Genomic DNA, 20,220 nt, shown 5'->3' on the forward strand with positions numbered 1-20,220 from the left:
CCGGGCTCGTCTGAGGAGCGACGGGATTAGACACGAGCTCTTCTAACTGGATTATAGGAGGCATAAGACGGTGACATGAAGTTTAAACAATGGTGCGATAAACTTAATGCTACAGCTGTTGTGGAACTAACAAGCTGAGACCTACCTACCTACTCACCTACCTACCCACTTACCCACCTACCCACCTACCTACCCACCTATTCACCTACCCACCTACCTACCCACCTACCCACCTACCCACCTACCTACCTACCTACCTACCTACCTACCTACCTACCTACCTACCTACCTACCTACCTACCTACCTACCTACCTACCTACCTACCTACCTACCTACCCATCTACCCACCTACCTACCCATCTACCCACCTACCCTCCTACCCACCTACCCACCTACCCACCTACCTACCTACCTACCTACCTACCTACCTACCTACCTACCTACCTACCTACCTACCTACCTACCTACCTACCTACCTACCTACCTACCTACCTACCTACCTACCTACCTACCTACCTACCTACCTACCTACCTACCTACCTACCCACCTAACCACCTAACCACCTACCTACCTACCCACCTACCCACCTACATACCTACCTACCTACCCATCTACCCACCTACCTACCCATCTATCCACCTACCCACCTACCCACCTACCCACCTACCCACCTACCCACCTACCCACCTACCCACCTACCCACCTACCCACCTACCCATCTACCCACCTACCCACCTACCTACCTACCCACCTACCCACCTACCCATCTACCCACCTACCCACCTACCCACCTACCTACCTACCTACCCACCTACCTACCTACCTACCCACCTACCTACCTACCTACCCACCTACCTACCTACCTACCCACCTACCTACCTACCTACCTACCTACCTACCTACCTACCTACCTACCTACCTACCTACCCACCCACCTACCTACCTACCTACCTACATACCTACCTACCTACCTACCTACCTACCTACCTACCTACCTACCTACCCACCTACCTACCTACCTACCTACCTACCTACCTACCTACCTACCTACCTACCTACCTACCTACCTACCTACCTACCCACCTACCTACCTACCTACCTACCTACCTACCTACCTACCTACCTACCTACCTACCTACCTACCTACCTACCTACCTACCTACCTAACTACCCACCTACCCACCTACCTTCAAGATTCAAGAACAATTTCTATCAGTCTTTTGTAAGGATCATGAATATTATTGAATTACATTTAATGTGTTTTGTTTTTAATTAATCATTTATTTTTCCATTTGACATTAATGTCTCTTATTGCATTTTAAATTATTGTAGTTTTTATTAAACTCTTTTTGATTTATTTATATTATTTCATTATTTCATTATTTAAAGGTACCACAAAAATATCCTGTGCTGTCTTCACGACACTGGCAATAAAAGTTTCTGAGGATCAAAGACTTGAACTATAAGCGAGTAAAGATGAAGTTCACCTATTAAATACTATTGATGTGTCGATGAAGCTTCATGAAACAGTGTCGTTATTTTCTGAGTCCACTAGATGTCACTCTTTGCTCTGTAATCTATTGTTTTGAAAAGCTATTCTATTGAAACCTCACATAATTTTTAAGATGAGGGCGCCCCCTACTGTCCTCTGAAAAATATGACACTGTTTCATGGTCTAAGAATATTTTACGATACTTACAACCGGGTAATTCAGGCATTATTTAAGTGTATTGTGTGTGAACTGATTTAAAGTGTTAGAGGAAAATGAACCATGAAAGTTTTCTTATTAAAATCTGATTAAACTAAACTGGATAACCAGAGTGGAACTATCGATCCCGGAGGTCCAATAAAAAACATGTTTGTGGTATCCTTTGTGTTGTCACAGGGTCAAGGTCACCCGGAGGCCTGACAATAAATGTGTTTGTGGTATCCCTTGTGTTGCCTCTGGGTCAACGACCTCAACCACTGCATATGTATTTACTGAAGCCAGGGAGGTCGTTGACCTTGACCCAGAGACGACACAAGGGTTAAACAAACAAGGGTAAGGTATATTTATTTAGGTCTTTTAATACGATCGTCTTCCTCCTTCTCGGCTCCTGGCAGGTTTACACCAACATATTGCTGCTGCTCCTGTTTCAAGCTCTTTATGTGGCCCTGAGAAGGATTAGCAGCAAACAGGGTCAATCTGTGTGTCAGCAAAAACCAGGATTGGGCGAAGGTGCGAATCCCTGAGCCAGACCTGGCCTGTAATTCTTCTCTGGTTCCAACTGTGAGTCTGAACTTTTGCTCCCTTGAGTCGATCCCTTTTGTTTCTTTGAACGAGTGATTTCCTTCAATAATGAGATCAAAAGACTTTCATTTTAATTATGTGATAAAAACGGGTAAAATGGTTGAGACGGTTCAGAAGTAATTTTGATGATTTTTCAAGCATTTTTTGAATGTAAAAATAATACTCAAAACGCTCTGAAATGGGGACAATATGAATAGAAAAACATGATCCAAGTTTAAATGCAAAAAAAGAGAAAAGTTTTCTCAAACATTTTTATTATATACATTTTTTTAAGCTTGAATATAAAATTGATGATTTATGTTGGTCACATCCGTACATTAACATATGTTTTATTTGTTAATTTGTTCCCTTAAATATAATAATAGACATACAAGGCCAAGTGGCACTTTTTACATCTACTTTTCAATTGTTTAATTAGACTAAAGCTCCAGTTATCCATCATTATTGATTATTGTTTTGATTGTTAAAGCGCTTTGTGACCCTGGTCTCGAAAAGCGCTATATAAATATATATTACTTACTTACTTACTTACATTATTTAACGACAATTATGCGTGACTGACCTCTAGTGGTCAACTAGTGAGAAGCACGTTTGTTTCTGCTGCTAAATAAAAAAGTTGTACTGAATATACTTTTGCTCTCAAAGACGACGTTCTCACCTAAATATGTACTTGTACTAAATAAAAAAACCATAAATATATTTGGATTTGCAACAATGAAAAGATGCTTCTTTTCTTCATAGCAATTACATCTATTAAAGAAAGTATTAAAGTACATATATCTTAAGTTTGATGTTAGCATAGCACCGCTTAGCTCTTCACTTAAGTATCATGTTTAATTGTTTAGACTTTAAATTATATATTTTTTAAGGCCATAACGTTAGCATTTAGTTGTGTTTTATTATTAAAATAGGTGTATTTTAATGAAGAAGGTGATGTTTTGACTGATGAAAAAGGAGTTAGCATGAGTTATAGAAGTATTTGTGTAGTAAATACAGTAACTAACATCGACAATATGCTTGAATGCTGAGAACAATAGAGGTTTCCTCTCAACACGAACACGGTGAACCACGAGTCACTTCTTTCCTGCACAGGTTTCCTAAAGCGTCGGACACTTTCGTTGCATAACAGAGGAAAGAATCCGGACTTGGATCAAATCCGAGCCAGAATAGAATCAGATCCGTTCACGGTTCATGGTTCGCACTCGTATCAAAGCTGATAAGGATTTAACTCCTTCGTGAGAACATTTCAAACTGAGGAGACTTTTCTCTTGAAACTTAACTTGTGGTGAAATGTATAAATACTTAATTTAACACTTCACATATGACATACTTTAGTATAATTAATAGAAGTAATTTCCTGAATTTCAAGTTGTTGTATATATTTAATAAATACTACATTTGAAATGCATAATTAAGCATTCCTTTGATTTTATTTATTTATTTATTTTTTAATTAAGAACTAACTTAACGCTGTAACTAATAAAATGAGATCTGGTTCAAAGTCACAGATTTTACTTGTATAAAAGTTGTGTTAAAGAGAGAATAACACAGAGTTTACATGTCCGTCCTTAACCTTCTGAAGCACAGATATGTAAGTTCGTGTTATTTCTTTGTTGCAAACCAAACAAAAACTTGAATACAAATTAGCAGTGGAGCTTTGTTTGCCATAAGAAGTAAAAACATTCATTTTAATTCCATTTTTTCTTTCATTTCTTTAAAGCACATTAACAGAGTTATTTCACAATTTATAGGGCTTTTCTTGTAACGCATACATTACACTAAAACAATGGTTATTTACGATCATATTTTTAAAATTAATTGCCAATTATTAAAATTCTCTCCTACTCTTAAATCTCCTCTTTTCTTCCTCCCAGCCGGTGGCCGCAGTGAGTCCAGTTCTGCTTGAGGTTTCTGCCTTTCTAATAGGAATTTTTTTCTCGCCACTCACACGCTGTGATTTAATCATTGTTGAGTAACAAGTCAAACAAGTCTTACTGAAATTGTAAAAGTGTCTTGAGATAACGTGGTTAAGATTTTTTTTTACACTTGAAATAAAACCAATTGAATTGTTGCTGAGTTAGAAGGTTCTGCTGAGTCAAAAATGTGGAAGGTTTGTCTCTTTCTTTTGTTTTTAAAATAAAAACCAAATCAGTTCAGTTAAATATTTGTATAAACATGTTGTTTGAAGCTATTTGTTGCTGTTTTTTCTATGAGCATAAATATCTCTTTGTTTACTTTCTGAGATTTTTTGCAACTTCTAGTCATTTGTTAACATCAGTTTTAATTATTTATTTCATTTCTTTGTCTCTGTATCAACTTGCCTTCTTGATTTAAATAAATAAACTAAAACAAAAGAAGAAAAGAAAAGGGTTAGGGTTAGGGTTAGGGTTAGGGTTCAATTTACTTTAGTATCCCAGTCAGATCTCCTATGAATAAAGTACTTTAATGAAAGAAACTGTGAAATAGATTCTGTTAAGCCTGATTAAATATTTTGTTGAATATAAGTGAATATAAATAATCGAAACAGTGCCACATCACGTCTAAAATCCTGAATAAAACATGAAATAATGTATATAAACTTGGCTCACTTAGCAACCGCGGCTCTATCATTTGAAACAGGAGTATAAACAAAGAGAAATCCTCGTCCACGCCCGTCTCTCACTTTTATAGTTTTACAACTCGCTCTAAATACATCAGCTTTTACTGCCGTGATAAAACATTATTGCGACGTTGTAATGACGCGTTAAGAAAAATGTTTAAAGCCTCAACGACATTTGAAAATAGATTTGAATGCGTGAACATATGAAGGCTTCCTTCAGATTCAATACTATGTAACACAGGTGAGGTCGTTGAAGTCCACTTCGTCAAGGTCGACAACAGGTGTGTCTACAGGTGTGGGCGAGGTTTTATGAGTCTGGTCAAAGTTTTGTCAAATGACTTATCAGTGAAAAACTGCAGCCGTTACTTCACCTGACACCGACAACTATCAAGTTACATTGAACTTCTATTTTTAACCCATTAATAACCCAAGTTGGCCCTGGTTAGGTTGATAGGTTAATAGCTTTTAAACGTATTGATAAGAGATTCTCAGCTGAAATTATTCTAGTCTTTATGTTATTCATTTATTTAATACGTCTCATTTTCTGGACTGGAGTCTATTAGTGATGTGTCGACGAAGCTTCATGAAACAGTGTCTTATTCTTCAGAGGACAGTAGGGGGCGCCCTCATCTTAAAAATGATGTGAGGTTTCAATAGAATAACTTTTCAAAGCAATAGATTATAGAGCAAAGAGTGACATCTAGTGGACTCAGGAAATAATGACACTGTTTCATGAAGCTTCATCGACACATCACTAGAGTCTATCCCAGTTATTTCAGGCATTAGGCGGGGGACACCCTGGACAGGAAGCCAGTCTGTTGCAGGACAAACAAAGACACACAACCATTCTCGATCAACCTCGGTATGTTTTTAAGACTATGGGAGGAAACCGGAGTGCCCGGAGTAAACCCACGCAACACTGGGAGAACATACTAACTCAACACAGAAAGGTCCCGAGCTGGAAGCGAACCAGCAACCTTCTTGCTGTGAGACGATCCAATAACCTTTATGAACCTTTACGCTATACTTTATATATCATAATTATAATAGATTTATAATGTATTATATAAAACGTATGCAACTATTTAATTAAGTTTTGTATCGGTGTTAATTTTACATAAATGCATTGATCTTCATTGTCACTTTAACACTACCCCGGAAATTGTCGTACGATTCCTTGACTGAAGAAATAATAAAAAAATACAAAACATGAAATACCGTAGACATTTTAAAGGACACGCATACAAACATACACACAGGTACAAAAAACTGCAATAAAAAAGGCCTGTAAGTAGCTATGAACACTTTGAAGAAGGTCACAAACAGTCACTGCGTTCGTGTCTACACAAAATGTGTGTTACTAGTGAAGAAGACATGGTAGCAGGGTGAACAGAAGGGGGCTCAGCGCACAGCCCTGAAGAAAGCTAGTGCTAAATATGATGGAGGAGAAACTTTAGTGTGTCTGTTAGTTACAGAGAGAGGAGTTCAAGTGTTTGGAATTTGTGTTGATGGTTCCGTTGACAGGCGTCTTGCCAATAATCATATTGGTATATATCCAAAGTGACATTCATGGAACTCGGGTTACGGCATTCCTTGGATCTTTTTTTTAATTTTTTTTTTTTTCTGTGAGGTTAAGAATCTGACTTAAAGCTGTTTCTAAAAAAATCCGATCTGGTTTAGAGTCACACATTTTACTTGTATACAAGTAAGAGAGAATAACACAGAGTCCACATGTCCGTCTAAAACCTTCTGAAGCACAGAGCTGTTAGTTCGCTGTTATATCTTCGTCGCGGTTCAACCAAACAAAAACTTGAATATCCTCAAGGTCTTCAAGGTCAGTTTCTCCATCACTTGAAATTTAAATGTGTTCTTTTGCAAGGAAAAATAAGGATATAGAAAATTTAAAGAAGCAATCAGCTCAGATCTCTACATCCTAAGATTGATGTCTACTGTAAATTCATGGGACATCAGGTCATCAAGTCAGGGATACCCCAACTTGTGGAGCCACTGTGACTACCCCTAAGTTTCAGAAACGAAAGAAAACAGTTCAGATTCAACAACAATGCATTCGTGCCAACCAGAGAATTCTTCTGGTCGCCCCGTGAAGGGAGAAGATGATGAAGACCATCTGGGCCTGGCTGAGGAATTTTGACTTCAGCCTGATGTGTAAGAATGTTCAGCAGTGACTCATGGCGGGCGGTTCAGATGCATGAGAGTGTGAGTGTGAGTGTGTGTGTGTGTGTGTGTGTTCGTCAGCTGGTATTTAAACGCCACACCCCGTCCAGCCCAGGGTCATAACGGAGCTGCTGCTCGCCTCCTCACTGCCGCGTCTCTTTAGGTAAGAACACTTTGATTTAGCAGAACTTAACCTCATTAGACAACAAATCATCTCATGACTCGAGACTCACATGACTTTTATTCAAGGAATGTGAAAACACAAGGCTTTTCTGAGGCTCGATATCTTTCATTCGTTGTGATTTTCAAGAAGTTATAGATGCTGTTGAACCGAAGAAGGAGAAAAGTTTGCGATTTGATTTGTTTACGCCGAGTGTGATTCTCAAAGTGGGAGGAATCTTAAAGGGACAGTGATCTTTTATTTAGATGCTGCAGTATTTTATCAGAAATGATGGCGACTTATCTCTGGTTACCTAACGTAACTATGGTTCTACGAATAAATGCGGTAGGCAGGTACACACCATAAGCGAAGCCCGGCTGGAGGGCCTCGCATCATGAAGTAGAATTATACTTTAGGAGACGAGGATCGTAAGAAAGTTATTGGTATATATATCTTTTTTTTTTCAATAATATAAATATAGGAACAATAATGTAAATATTACACAAAGATAAAAGTTGTAAATTGCACTCTTATTTTCGCAAAAATGATCCTGCAGTTTCATTCGCTGCTAAAAGATAATTAAAAATATAAATAAATGAATAAAGAATGGATCCATAGTTTCCCTTCATTGATCCCAAGCAAGAAAATGATAAGAGTTTATATAAAAAACATGTTTTTGTAACTATTTTGTCTTGATCTGACCTTAAAAAATCTACTGGATTGCATCTCTGGAAAAGTTTCAATTTCTATGTCACTTATTTTTTGAAGGTTGGTTTTCTTGGGACGTTACGCAACAAGTACAGGTCAGATATCAAGGCGGCGGGATTACGACGAGGAATTTAGGAGTGTATTATCACCAGTGATAAGATTGTGTCAGAGGTTTTTATATTTATTGCCAGAGGTTGTTGTGTATTTCAAGTTTTTCAACAGCACTATGTGAATTCTTAATGTGTATCAATATATCATGGATCGCAAACTTATCTTATTTCCCTGAACATGGACATACATGTCACAGTGGAGCCTCTGGTGGCTTGATCCGCGGTTGCTAGGCGACGAACAAATGAACAGTTTCCTGTTAATGTTCTGCCAAGCGGTCCAAGGTCTTGGCAGTTTTTCGCTTTTATTCCCTAATGGCTGTATTTACACATTGATGTGTTTACTTTACATGTTAGTGTGAGTCACTCTAGCAGGCATTTCTCACCGCGTCGATACATCAGCAGACAGTCAGACGTGAGTTTTTCCTTCTTATTATGATATAGTTTAAGATCTATTTCTGCAGGACTTTGTCGTCTTATCTGGGCTGACACACCCGCGGGGGCATGCCTTGCTCAATAGATCCAGATCACAGGGACACCCTTTGTACTTGGATGTTAATGATTGACTTCACATACTTGATCCTGATTTAATTTTTATCTTTGTCTAATCTGTTTATTTATATGTTGTGGTTTTCATTTACATCTTGCTGTGAGACATTAGATGATTCCGAGTGTAGAGAAATGTTGAGAGTATTTAGACTTTGATCTTAACATAGCGAAGATATATATATATATATATACGGTATATGACACATCTATCTTCTTAACAAACACCAAAGGACACAAATCCATGGCATCTTTAAAGTGAAAAAGCTCAAGACAAAAACATACTTTTCTGCTGTAATAAGTGAAAAAACATCCATCAACCAAAGTGAAAATTCAAGATAAACCTTCTAAAAATTACTGATGTGTTGATGAAGCTTCATGAAACAGTGTCATTATCTCCTGAGTCCACTAGATGTCACTCTTTGCTCTTTAATCTATTGCTTTGAAAAGTTATTCTTTTGAAACCTCACATCATTATTAAGCTGAGGGCGCCCCCTACTGTCCTCTGAAAAATATGACACTGTTTCATGAAGCTTCATCAACACATTTCTAGTCATTATCAAGTTATATTTTTAAACCAAAGTCATTTAGAAAACGGTAAACAATATGACTTTAAAATGCCACAAAAGTCTAAAAACCAGGCGGTGCTAAGTGTTCATTCTAATCCCTTAAATTAAATGTTGTGTTGAAGGGGTTAATAGTGCAGGAGGTTCTACTTTGAAATTACATAACTCTTGGTTAAAAAACGACTTGAGAATGACCTCATGCTACTTTCAAGGTCGAGCGATTAAAGCAAATCAAAAGTATTATTTTTATACATCGACATTTGCAGACCAATAAATACTTCAAAGGAAATAACCGTCTCATGACTTTGTTTCATCTGATCCTAAAATATCTTCTTGGTTTGTATTACTTTATTACATGAATATAATGGTGTTTTTGTACAAAGTAATATATTAAAGTTAGTTGTGTAATTACATGCCATTTATGGGAAGAAAGAGTGAAAATGTTATTTGATTTTTTCGTGTTCAAATATGGAAATGAACATTGTGTCCTACGATATATTCTTAGATATTCTTAATAAAGTTCTTATTTATTCTGCACTGTATGGATTTATCCTTCAAAATAAAGGTCAGCAGTGCAGGAAAGTCAAGCACCAAAGTGTATCAAAGGAGGTAAAGTCATTGAACTGAAACCTTTAATTTATTAACCCCTGATTTCAAGAGTGATGATGTTTTCTGCAGTGATTTTCAAAGTCACACGTTTTATTTTATGAAATTCAAATTGTTGGGTCGTTTTCCCCGAGAGTTGAGAACTAATACCATGTGTCGTGTCCCTGCAGGTTTGACTCATCATGGCACTGGTGTCGGAGTTTCTGGGCCAACTGACGCTCTCGTACGGAGGCGCGGTGAGTTTCCATCACAGGCGTATGTAAAGAAACCGTGGACTTGTGACCAGTTTTTTCTTTACTGCCCGAAACTTCACAGGCAGGAATGCGGTCGTAAAAGTAGATAAGGAAGTTTCCACCCTTTCTTTCTGAGAGCTGATAACTTATTGCTGTTAAACACACCTGACGTTTACACCTGAAATACACTTTCATAACTTATCAATCATGAAGCAGTGTTTTCAGAGGACAGTAGGGGGCGCCCTCATCTTAAAAATGATGTGAGGTTTCAATAGAGTAGCTTTTCAAAGCAATAGATTATAGAGCAAAGAGTGACATCTAGTGGACTCCGGAAATAATGACACTGTTTCATGAAGCTTCATCGACACATCACTAGCAAATTGACTCTCATATTAGTGCAAAAACAAGCTTCAACCTTAAGGTGTTACAATAGTGATGTGTCGATGAAACTTCATGAAACAGTGTCATATTCTTCAGTGGACAGTAGGGGGCGCCCTCCGCTTAAAAATGATGTGAGGTTTCAATAGAATAACTTTTCAAAGCAATAGATTATAGAGCAAAGAGTGACATCTAGTGGACTCGGGGGATAATGACACTGTTTCATGAAGCTTCATGAAACAGTGTCCACTGGTGTATATAACAACTTCCACAAAATCTTGAAAATAAATGTAATATATATAAGTAGAAATATAGTTGAAAAAAGCATCAAAATAAAGTTTTACAATAATTTGGTTTTGCGTAATTAATGTTTTTGGTAAATAAAAAACGTGTAAATAAAATAGTTTAGTGATGTTTAGTGATGTATCGATGAAGCTTCATGAAGTGGTGTCATATTTTTCAGAGGACAGTAGGGGGCGCCCTCATCTTAAAAATGATGTGAGGTTTCCATAGAATTAGATTATAGAGCAAAGAGTGACATCTAGTGGACTCAGGGGATAATGACACTGTTTCATGAAGCTTCATTAACCGGTTACTAAAAATGACAATAAATAAATGTTAATATTTGTGTATCCGAGCACAGCATGAAGTTGAACTGAAGTATCCAACTGTGGTACCGGCGAGAGACTTCGACCCGGCCAGAGATGCTGCTCGGATAGAAACCGCCATCAAGACCAAAGGTGAGACTTGACAAGTGGAACACACCCTTGTGATATCTTAGGGTCAAGGTGACCCGGAAAACAAATGTGCTTGTGGTATCCATTGTGTTGTCTCTGGGTCAAGGTGAACGACCTCCACCACTGCATTTATAATTATGGAAGCCAGGGAGGTCGTTCACCTTGACCCAGAGACAACACAAGTACTTCGCGTCATCTTGACGATGAGATAGCTTTTCAAATGATTATAGAGCGAAGAGTGACATCTAGTGGACTCAGGAAATAATGACACTGTTTCATGAAGCTTCATCGACACATCACTAGATAAGATAAAATAAACATAAACAAAATAGAATGAGGGGCTAATGGAGCTTCATGAAGTAGTTTCCTGATATAAGGGATCAGTATGCAGTGGTTATTTCAATATACATAAAAAAAGCAAAAAAAACCTAAAATCAGAGAGCACCATCTAGTGGTCTGAAACAATAAGCACATTGTTTGCCGAAGCTTCATCAGACCTTCACTAACTAAACCAACCAAACCGTTGAACTGAGGAAAAATATATTTACGATGTTTTTCTTGCAGGCGTTGATGAACAAACCATCACCGACATCCTGACCAGACGCAGCTACGACCAGCGCAGAGAGATCGCCTTCGAGTACGAGCGCATCGCCAAGAAGGTGATCATGAGACACATCTTACATTCTTTAAAAATAAAATCTTTATACCTGAGAACAATGACTTTTTCACCAGGAGCCACAACTTTGTTGAAAATCCAGCTTAATATGATGAATTGATTTATGTAATACCAATGTTATACATAGTTAAGGGATGATGTTATACTATGTTAAGATAAGTGTCTGTATTTCTCTGTGTGCTTGTGTTTGTTTCTGTATGTGTTTCTCTGTGTGTCTGTGTGTGTTTCTCTGTGTTTCTGTGTGTGTATCTTTGTGTTTCTGTGAGTGTTTCTATGTTTTTCTGTGTGTGTATCTTTGTGTTTCTGTGAGTGTTTCTCTGTTTTTCTGTGTGTGTATCTTTGTGTTTTTCTGTGAGTGTTTCTCTGTTTTTCTGTGTGTGTATCTTTGTGTTTCTGTGAGTGTTTCTCTGTTTTTCTGTGTGTGTATCTTTGTGTTTCTGTGAGTGTTTCTCTGTTTTTCTGTGTGTGTATCTTTGTGTTTCTGTGAGTGTTTCTCTGTTTTTCTGTGTGTATCTTTGTGTTTTTCTGTGAGTGTTTCTCTGTTTTTCTGTGTGTGCATCTTTGTGTTTCTGTGAGTGTTTCTCTGTTTTTCTGTGTGTGTATCTTCGTGTTTCTGTGAGTGTTTCTCTGTTTTTCTGTGTGTGTATCTTTGTGTTTCTGTGAGTGTTTCTCTGTTTTTCTGTGTGTGTATCTTTGTGTTTCTGTGAGTGTTTCTCTGTTTTTCTGTGTGTGTATCTTTGTGTTTCTGTGAGTGTTTCTCTGTTTTTCTGTGCGTGTATCTTTGTGTTTCTGTGAGTGTTTCTCGGTTTTTCTGTGTGTGTATCTTTGTGTTTCTGTGAGTGTTTCTCTGTTTTTCTGTGTGTGTATCTTTGTGTTTCTGTGCGTGTTTCTCTGTTTTTCTGTGTGTGTATCTTTGTGTGTCTGTGCGTGTTTCTCTGTTTTTCTGTGTGTGTATCTTTGTGTGTCTGTGCGTGTTCCTCTATGTGTCTGCGTGCATCTCTGTGTGTCTCTGTGTTTCTCTGTGTTTTTCTGTGTGTGTATCTTTGTGTGTCTGTGTGTGTTTCTCGGTGTTTCTGTGTGTGTATCTTTGTGTTTCTGTGAGTGTTTCTCTGTTTTTCTGTGTGTATCGTTGTGTTTCTGTGAGTGTTTCTCTGTTTTTCTGTGTGTGTATCTTTGTGTGTCTGTGTGTGTTTCTCTGTTTTTCTGTGTGTGTATCGTTGTGTTTCTGTGAGTGTTTCTCTGTTTTTCTGTGTGTGTATCTTTGTGTGTCTGTGTGTGTTTCTCTGTTTTTCTGTGTGTATCGTTGTGTTTCTGTGAGTGTTTCTCTGTTTTTCTGTGTGTGTATCGTTGTGTTTCTGTGAGTGTTTCTCTGTTTTTCTGTGTGTGTATCTTTGTGTTTCTGTGAGTGTTTCTCTGTTTTTCTGTGTGTGTATCTTTGTGTTTCTGTGAGTGTTTCTCTGTTTTTCTGTGTGTGTATCTTTGTGTTTCTGTGCGTGTTTCTCGTTTTTTCTGTGTATGTATCTTTGTGTGTCTGTGCGTGTTTCTCTGTTTTTCTGTGTGTGTATCTTTGTGTGTCTGTGCGTGTTCCTCTATGTGTCTGCGTGCATCTCTGTGTGTCTCTGTGTTTCTCTGTGTTTTTCTCTGTGTGTCTGTGTGCAAAATGATATTTATATCCTTTTCTTTGTGTTATTTACTTTGATCTACGTTCTTTGTATTTGCACTTTTTCACCTTTTGCACTTTGTTCTTTTATTTGCACTTTGTTCTTGTTTTTATGAAACTACAGTATCATCTGCTGTGAACTGGAAACCTAGTTTCCTGAAGGAGATCTCCAAATGGATTAATAAAGTCTATCTTATTTTATATAACATAATTAATCTCACTTTTTTTAATCTCGCATTAAAGCAGTTATTTTTCTTTTTTTTTAAACAAAAACCTTATAGTTGTGTTTATAGAGTGGTAATGAATAATAGAAACATATACAAAAATAAAAGTCTTAAATTCTTCTCAGAAAGGAGTTCTTAGTCTCCAGCATAGACGTCAGGAAATACAATAAAAGTCTAATTAATTTATCTGTGTTTTCGTCTCTTCAGGACATGATCACAGCCCTGAAGGGGGCGCTCTCTGGCTCTCTGGAGGCCCTGGTTCTCGGCCTGATGAAGTCCACCGCTCAGTACGACGCGTCGGAGCTCAAAGCCTCCATGAAGGTTCGTCTGATGTTCTCCAGTAATTCAGTCGACTCTCGTGTCCGTGACTGGAACAACAACAACACAATGACTGGAACAACAACAACACAATGACTGGAACAACAACAACACAATGACTGGAACAACAACAACACAATGACTGGAATAACAACAACACAATGATTGGAACAACAACAACACAATGACTGGAACAACAACAACAACACAATGACTGGAACAACAACACAATGACTGGAACAACAACAACAACACAATGACTGGAACAACAACAACACAATGACTGGAACAACAACAACACAATGACTTGAACAACAACAACACAATGACTGGAACAACAACAACAACAACACAATGACTGGAACAACAACAACACAATGACTTGGAACAACAACAACACAATGACTGGAACAACAACAACACAATGACTTGGAACAACAACAACACAATGACTTGTAACAACAACAACACAATGACTGGAACAACAACAACAACACAATGACTGGAACAACAACAACACAATGACTGGAACAACAACAACACAATGACTTGGAACAACAACAACACAATGACTGGAACAACAACAACACAATGACTGGAACAAACAACAACACAATGACTGGAACAACAACAACACAATGACTGGAACAAAAAACAACACAATGACTGGAACAACAACAACACAATGACTGGAACAACAACAACACAATGACTGGAACAACAACAACACAATGACTGGAACAAACAACAACACAATGACTGGAACAACAACAACACAATGACTGGAACAAACAACAACACAATGACTGGAACAACAACAACACAATGACTGGAACAACAACAACACAATGACTTGGAACAACAACAACACAATGACTGGAACAACAACAACACAATGACTTGGAACAACAACAACACAATGACTGGAACAACAACAACACAATGACTGGAACAACAACAACACAATGACTTGGAACAACAACAACACAATGACTGGAACAACAACAACACAATGACTTGGAACAACAACAACACAATGACTGGAACAACAACAACACAATGACTTGGAACAACAACAACACAATGACTGGAACAACAACAACACAATGACTGGAACAAACAACAACACAATGACTGGAACAAACAACAACACAATGACTGGAACAACAACAACACAATGACTGGAACAAACAACAACACAATGACTGGAACAACAACAACACAATGACTGGAACAACAACAACACAATGACTGGAACAACAACAACACAATGACTGGAACAACAACAACACAATGACTGGAACAAACAACAACACAATGACTTGGAACAACAACAACACAATGACTGGAACAACAACAACACAATGACTGGAACAAACAACAACACAATGACTGGAACAAACAACAACACAATGACTGGAACAACAACAACACAATGACTGGAACAAACAACAACACAATGACTGGAACAACAACAACACAATGACTGGAACAACAACAACACAATGACTGGAATAACAACAACACAATGACTAGAACAACAACAACACAATGACTGGAACAACAACAACACAATGACTTGGAACAACAACAACACAATGACTGGAACAAACAACAACACAATGACTGGAACAACAACAACACAATGACTGGAACAACAACAACACAATGACTGGAACAAACAACAACACAATGACTGGAACAACAACAACACAATGACTGGAACAAACAACAACACAATGACTGGAACAACAACAACACAATGACTGGAACAACAACAACACAATGACTGGAACAACAACAACACAATGACTGGAACAACAACAACACAATGACTGGAATAACAACAACACAATGACTGGAACAACAACAACACAATGACTGGAACAACAACAACACAATGACTGGAACAACAACAACACAATGACTGGAACAACAACAACACAATGACTGGAACAACAACAACACAATGACTGGAACAACAACAACAACACAATGACTGGAACAACAACAACACAATGACTGGAACAACAACAACAACACAATGACTGGAACAACAACAACACAATGACTGGAACAACAACAACAACACAATGACTGGAACAACAACAACAACACAATGACTGGAACAACAACAACACAATGACTTGGAACAACAACAACACAATGACTGGAACAACAACAACACAATGACTTGGAACAACAACAACACAATGACTGGAACAACAACAACACAATGACTGGAACAACAACAACACAATGACTTGGATCAACAACAACACAATGACTGGAATCAGCAACGACACAATGACTGGAACAACAACAACACAATGACTTGGAACAACAACAACACAATGACTGGAACAACAACAACACAATGACTGGAACAACAACAACACAATGACTGGAACAACAACAACACAATGACTGGAACAACAACAACACAATGACTTGGATCAACAACAACACAATGACTGGAACAACAACAACACAATGACTTGGAACAACAACAACACAATGACTGGAACAACAACAACACAATGACTGGAACAACAACAACACAATGACTGGAACAACAACAACACAATGACTTGGATCAACAACAACACAATGACTGGAACAACAACAACACAATGACTTGGAACAACAACAACACAATGACTTGGAACAACAACAACACAATGACTGGAACAACAACACAATGACTTGTTCTGTTCAGGGACTCGGAACCGATGAAGAGGCGCTCATCGAGATCGTCTGCTCGAGGAGCAAAGACGAAATGTTGGACATCAAGAAGTTTTACAAAGAATGTAAGTATTTATAGTTTAAAGTTCAACTGATGTGTTGATGTAAGTGTGTGTTGCTGTGTTGTGTGACTCTATTGTATCATCAGTGTGTGTTTGTACAAAACTCTCTTTTCATTAAAATATTGACATTAGAAAATGATCTTAAGCTCCGCCCACTGAAAACACTTAAATACTTAATAACCACACCCACTCTGCTGTGATTGGTCAAAAATCAAGGTTTGTTACTGCGCTTCATCATATCACGAAGTCTCCACCTTCAAGGGACTCGTTGTATAAACAAAGCAGGGCGTGATTACAGCTGGCTGGAGGAGGAGTGAAGCCATTATTACGTCATAATAGACTCTCATAACCTCTCGTTCGCCCAGATTTCAGAGCAACTTTATAAAGTAATAAGTTGAAAACATGGTCATGATGAGGAACTTACTGCGTCTTGAAGATAAAGTATTTACTACATGAGAGTCAGGAGAGTTTGACATTAGTTGACATTTGAAAAAAATTTGTGTTCCGTTAAATCTATTTATCGATGTAACTCAAATATCTTCTCAGTGTTCAAGAAGGATTTGGACAAAGACGTCGCCGGCGACACCTCGGGAGCGTTCGCTAAACTGCTGCTTGCGTTGTTGCAGGTACAGTTAACTTTTCACTTTTTCTTAATATAAACAACAAAAAAATCCACTCAGATCATTCTTCAAATATTCCACCTCGCTTCATCAACGTTTGATTGACAGACCAACAGAGACGAACCATCCAACGTGATCGACTATCAGAAGATCGACGATGACGCCAGGGTGAGTCGTCGAGATGTTGTTGTGATGTCGTTGTGATCTCATTGTGTTGACCGTCGCTCTGTTGTGTTGCAGTCTCTGTATGAAGCCGGTGTGAAGAGGAAGGGAACAGACGTGGTGACCTGGATCACCATCATGTCTCAGAGGAGCGTCCCTCATCTGCAGAAAGGTGTGTCTGTGTTGATAAACTAGTGAGTTAGTTAGAGTTAGATAGACTTTATTAATCTCTCTGCAGATCTCCTTCGTGAAATTGGGTTTCCAGTTCACAGCAGATGATAGTTTCATACAAACAGGAACTAGAACAAAGTTCAAATAAAGAAAACAGTGCAAGGGAAGACAAAGAGCAAATATAAAGTAATGTTTGTGTTAAATTGTGAATAATTTCTATTTTGAAGTCCAATGTGTACAACTTAAGACATACTGTTTACACTGAATAGTATTTAGATTTAATTGTTAACATTTAATATTTTTTACATTTAATTCTTTCCACTAAATATTGTTTACATTTAATTGTTTATACTGAATTTGTTTTAAATCCATGTTTACATTTTTTTTACACTTACAATTCTTTTATATTGACTTGTTTACACTGAATTTGTTTTAAAAACATTATTTTTTACATTTCTTTTACACTTAATAATTTTATATATTAAATGTTTCAATTTAATTCTTACACTGTATATTTTTTTAGATTTAATTGTTTACACTGAATTTTTTATATTGAATTTTTATATTTAATTGTTTACACTTAATAATTTTATATATTGAATATTATATTTCATTCAATTCTTACACTGATTATTTTTTACATTTAAATGTTACATTTAATTTTTTACACTTAATAATTGTATACATCGAATTTTTCCATTAAATTCTTAGATTTAATATTTTTTATATTGAATTTTTACATTTAATTGTTTACACTGAATAATTTTATATACTGAATTTTTCCATTAAATTCTTACACTGAATATCTTTTACAGTAACTATTTACATACTTACCGAATACTTTGCAATGATTTTTTTTTAATTGAATTTAATACAGAATGTATTCATGCAAAAATAAAGAATAAATGCTGATGACAAAAATAACTGGTTGAAAGTTAACGTACAATAGTACACATCAGTATAATTCTACTCTTGAGATCCAGACTTCGACATAAACTCTCCTGTCGTTCGTTCCAGTCTTCGATCGCTACAAGAGCTACAGTCCGTACGACATGAAGGAGAGCATCAGGAAGGAGGTGAAGGGAGATCTGGAGAAGTCCTTCCTGACTCTGGGTGAGTCGTAAAAACATTTGTTTACCTCCAACATTCTCATGACGTTCTCTCGGCTCGACAGTGGAATGCTTCGAGAACAGGCAGCTCTACTTCGCCAACAGGCTGAGCGAGGCCATGAAGGTGCAGTGAAGCTCCAGCAGGCCTGAAGGTGGTCTCCTGCGCCAGAGTGTAACCACACTGTGTGTGTGTGTGTGTGTCCCCCCTCAGACCAAAGGAGCCAAGGAGAAGGTGCTGACCAGGATCATGGTGTCCCGCTGTGAGGTGGACCTGATGAAGGTCCGGACAGAGTTCAAGAGGCAGCACCAGAAGTCTCTGTACCAGACCATCGCTGTGAGTATCTCCAGATGTTGGAGGTTCTTCAAACATTTATTTAGATTAAGATCATTAATGTGTCGTTCTTAATCCGTGGCTGTTCTTAAAAATAAACATTTGTGTGTGTGTGTGTGTGTGTGTGTGTGTGTGTGTGTGTGTGTGTGTGTGTGTGTGTGCAGGAACACACTAAAGGAGACTACCAGAAGGCTCTGCTCAGTCTGTGTGGAGGAGACGACTGAAGTTTATAAAAGACATTCAAACTGATTCTGTCTCTTCTTCTGCATCTTCAAACCTGTTTTTCTGACACTGAAATAAAAAGAACTAATACTTCTAAACGTGTGTTCATAAAAATGACCGCTAGGGTGCAGCATTGTTGCATTTACACCGCGTCAATGACCAATTTTTAAACTCATTTACAAAAATAGATTTTGGTTCTAAAGTTGAACATATTGAGATAATAAAAACTAAGAATATTTAAACATTTAATCATTTATTTCATTTCCATATGTAGAAAATGTAATTCTAGCGTTAATTTACTGAATTTCTCGAACTCCTTTGTTGTTCTCAGTATTATCTTGATCTTTAAAGTATATACTTTTTTGAGTATTGTTTTGATTGTTTAAGCGCTTTGTGACCCTGGTCTCGAAAAGCGCTATATAAATAAATATTACTTACTTACTTACTTACTTACTTTAAATTTAAATTAAATTTCCTTGATTTTCTGGAACTCCTGTGTTATTCTCGGTGTTATCTTGACTTTTTTTAACTTTAGAACTTTATTGAACTTTATTGAAATAGTTTTTTTGCCAAAGCAATACAGCAATTATTCATAAAAAAATAAATAAAAATAAAATAAGAACAAGAACAAAGAGAAAGAAAGAGAAAGAAAAAACAACAAAGACCTTTTAAGTATACATTTTATTGAGTATTATTATTGATTGTTTAAGCGCTTTGTGACCCTGGTCTGGAAAATCACTCTATAAATATAAATGACTTACTTACTTAAAATGGGAAAGAAAAAACCCAAATAGATTTGAAGAGAGTTGAAAC

General features: G+C 37.3%; 1 protein-coding gene across 1 annotated transcript; it reads left to right on the forward strand.

Annotated features, from left to right (window-relative positions):
• Positions 1-7,167: 7,167 nt before the first annotated feature.
• Positions 7,168-19,505, forward strand: LOC148085250 (annexin A2-B-like). The gene is made up of 13 exons (XM_087782300.1): positions 7,168-7,229; positions 9,930-9,995; positions 11,014-11,110; positions 11,672-11,766; positions 13,875-13,988; positions 16,705-16,795; positions 17,339-17,418; positions 17,521-17,580; positions 17,653-17,746; positions 18,763-18,858; positions 18,920-18,978; positions 19,066-19,188; positions 19,350-19,505. The coding sequence occupies exons 2-13, from the start codon at positions 9,942-9,944 to the stop codon at positions 19,407-19,409; spliced, it is 1,023 nt and encodes a 340-aa protein (XP_087638426.1). The 5' UTR covers positions 7,168-7,229; positions 9,930-9,941; the 3' UTR covers positions 19,410-19,505.
• Positions 19,506-20,220: the final 715 nt, after the last annotated feature.

This window comes from Callionymus lyra, chromosome 2 (assembly GCF_982586985.1).
Source record: "Callionymus lyra chromosome 2, fCalLyr1.hap1.1, whole genome shotgun sequence".
Lineage (NCBI taxonomy): Eukaryota > Metazoa > Chordata > Actinopteri > Syngnathiformes > Callionymidae > Callionymus > Callionymus lyra.

What these genes read in the sequence shown, in the direction of transcription:
- LOC148085250 (XM_087782300.1), top strand. Translation starts at nt 9,942, where the DNA reads ATGGCACTGGTGTCGGAGTTTCTGGGCCAACTGACGCTCTCGTACGGA. An exon ending in AGATCGACGATGACGCCAGG is followed by an intron (nt 17,581 to 17,652) that starts GTGAGTCGTCGA and finishes GTTGTGTTGCAG; the next exon opens with TCTCTGTATGAAGCCGGTGT. An exon ending in GAAGTCCTTCCTGACTCTGG is followed by an intron (nt 18,859 to 18,919) that starts GTGAGTCGTAAA and finishes TCGGCTCGACAG; the next exon opens with TGGAATGCTTCGAGAACAGG.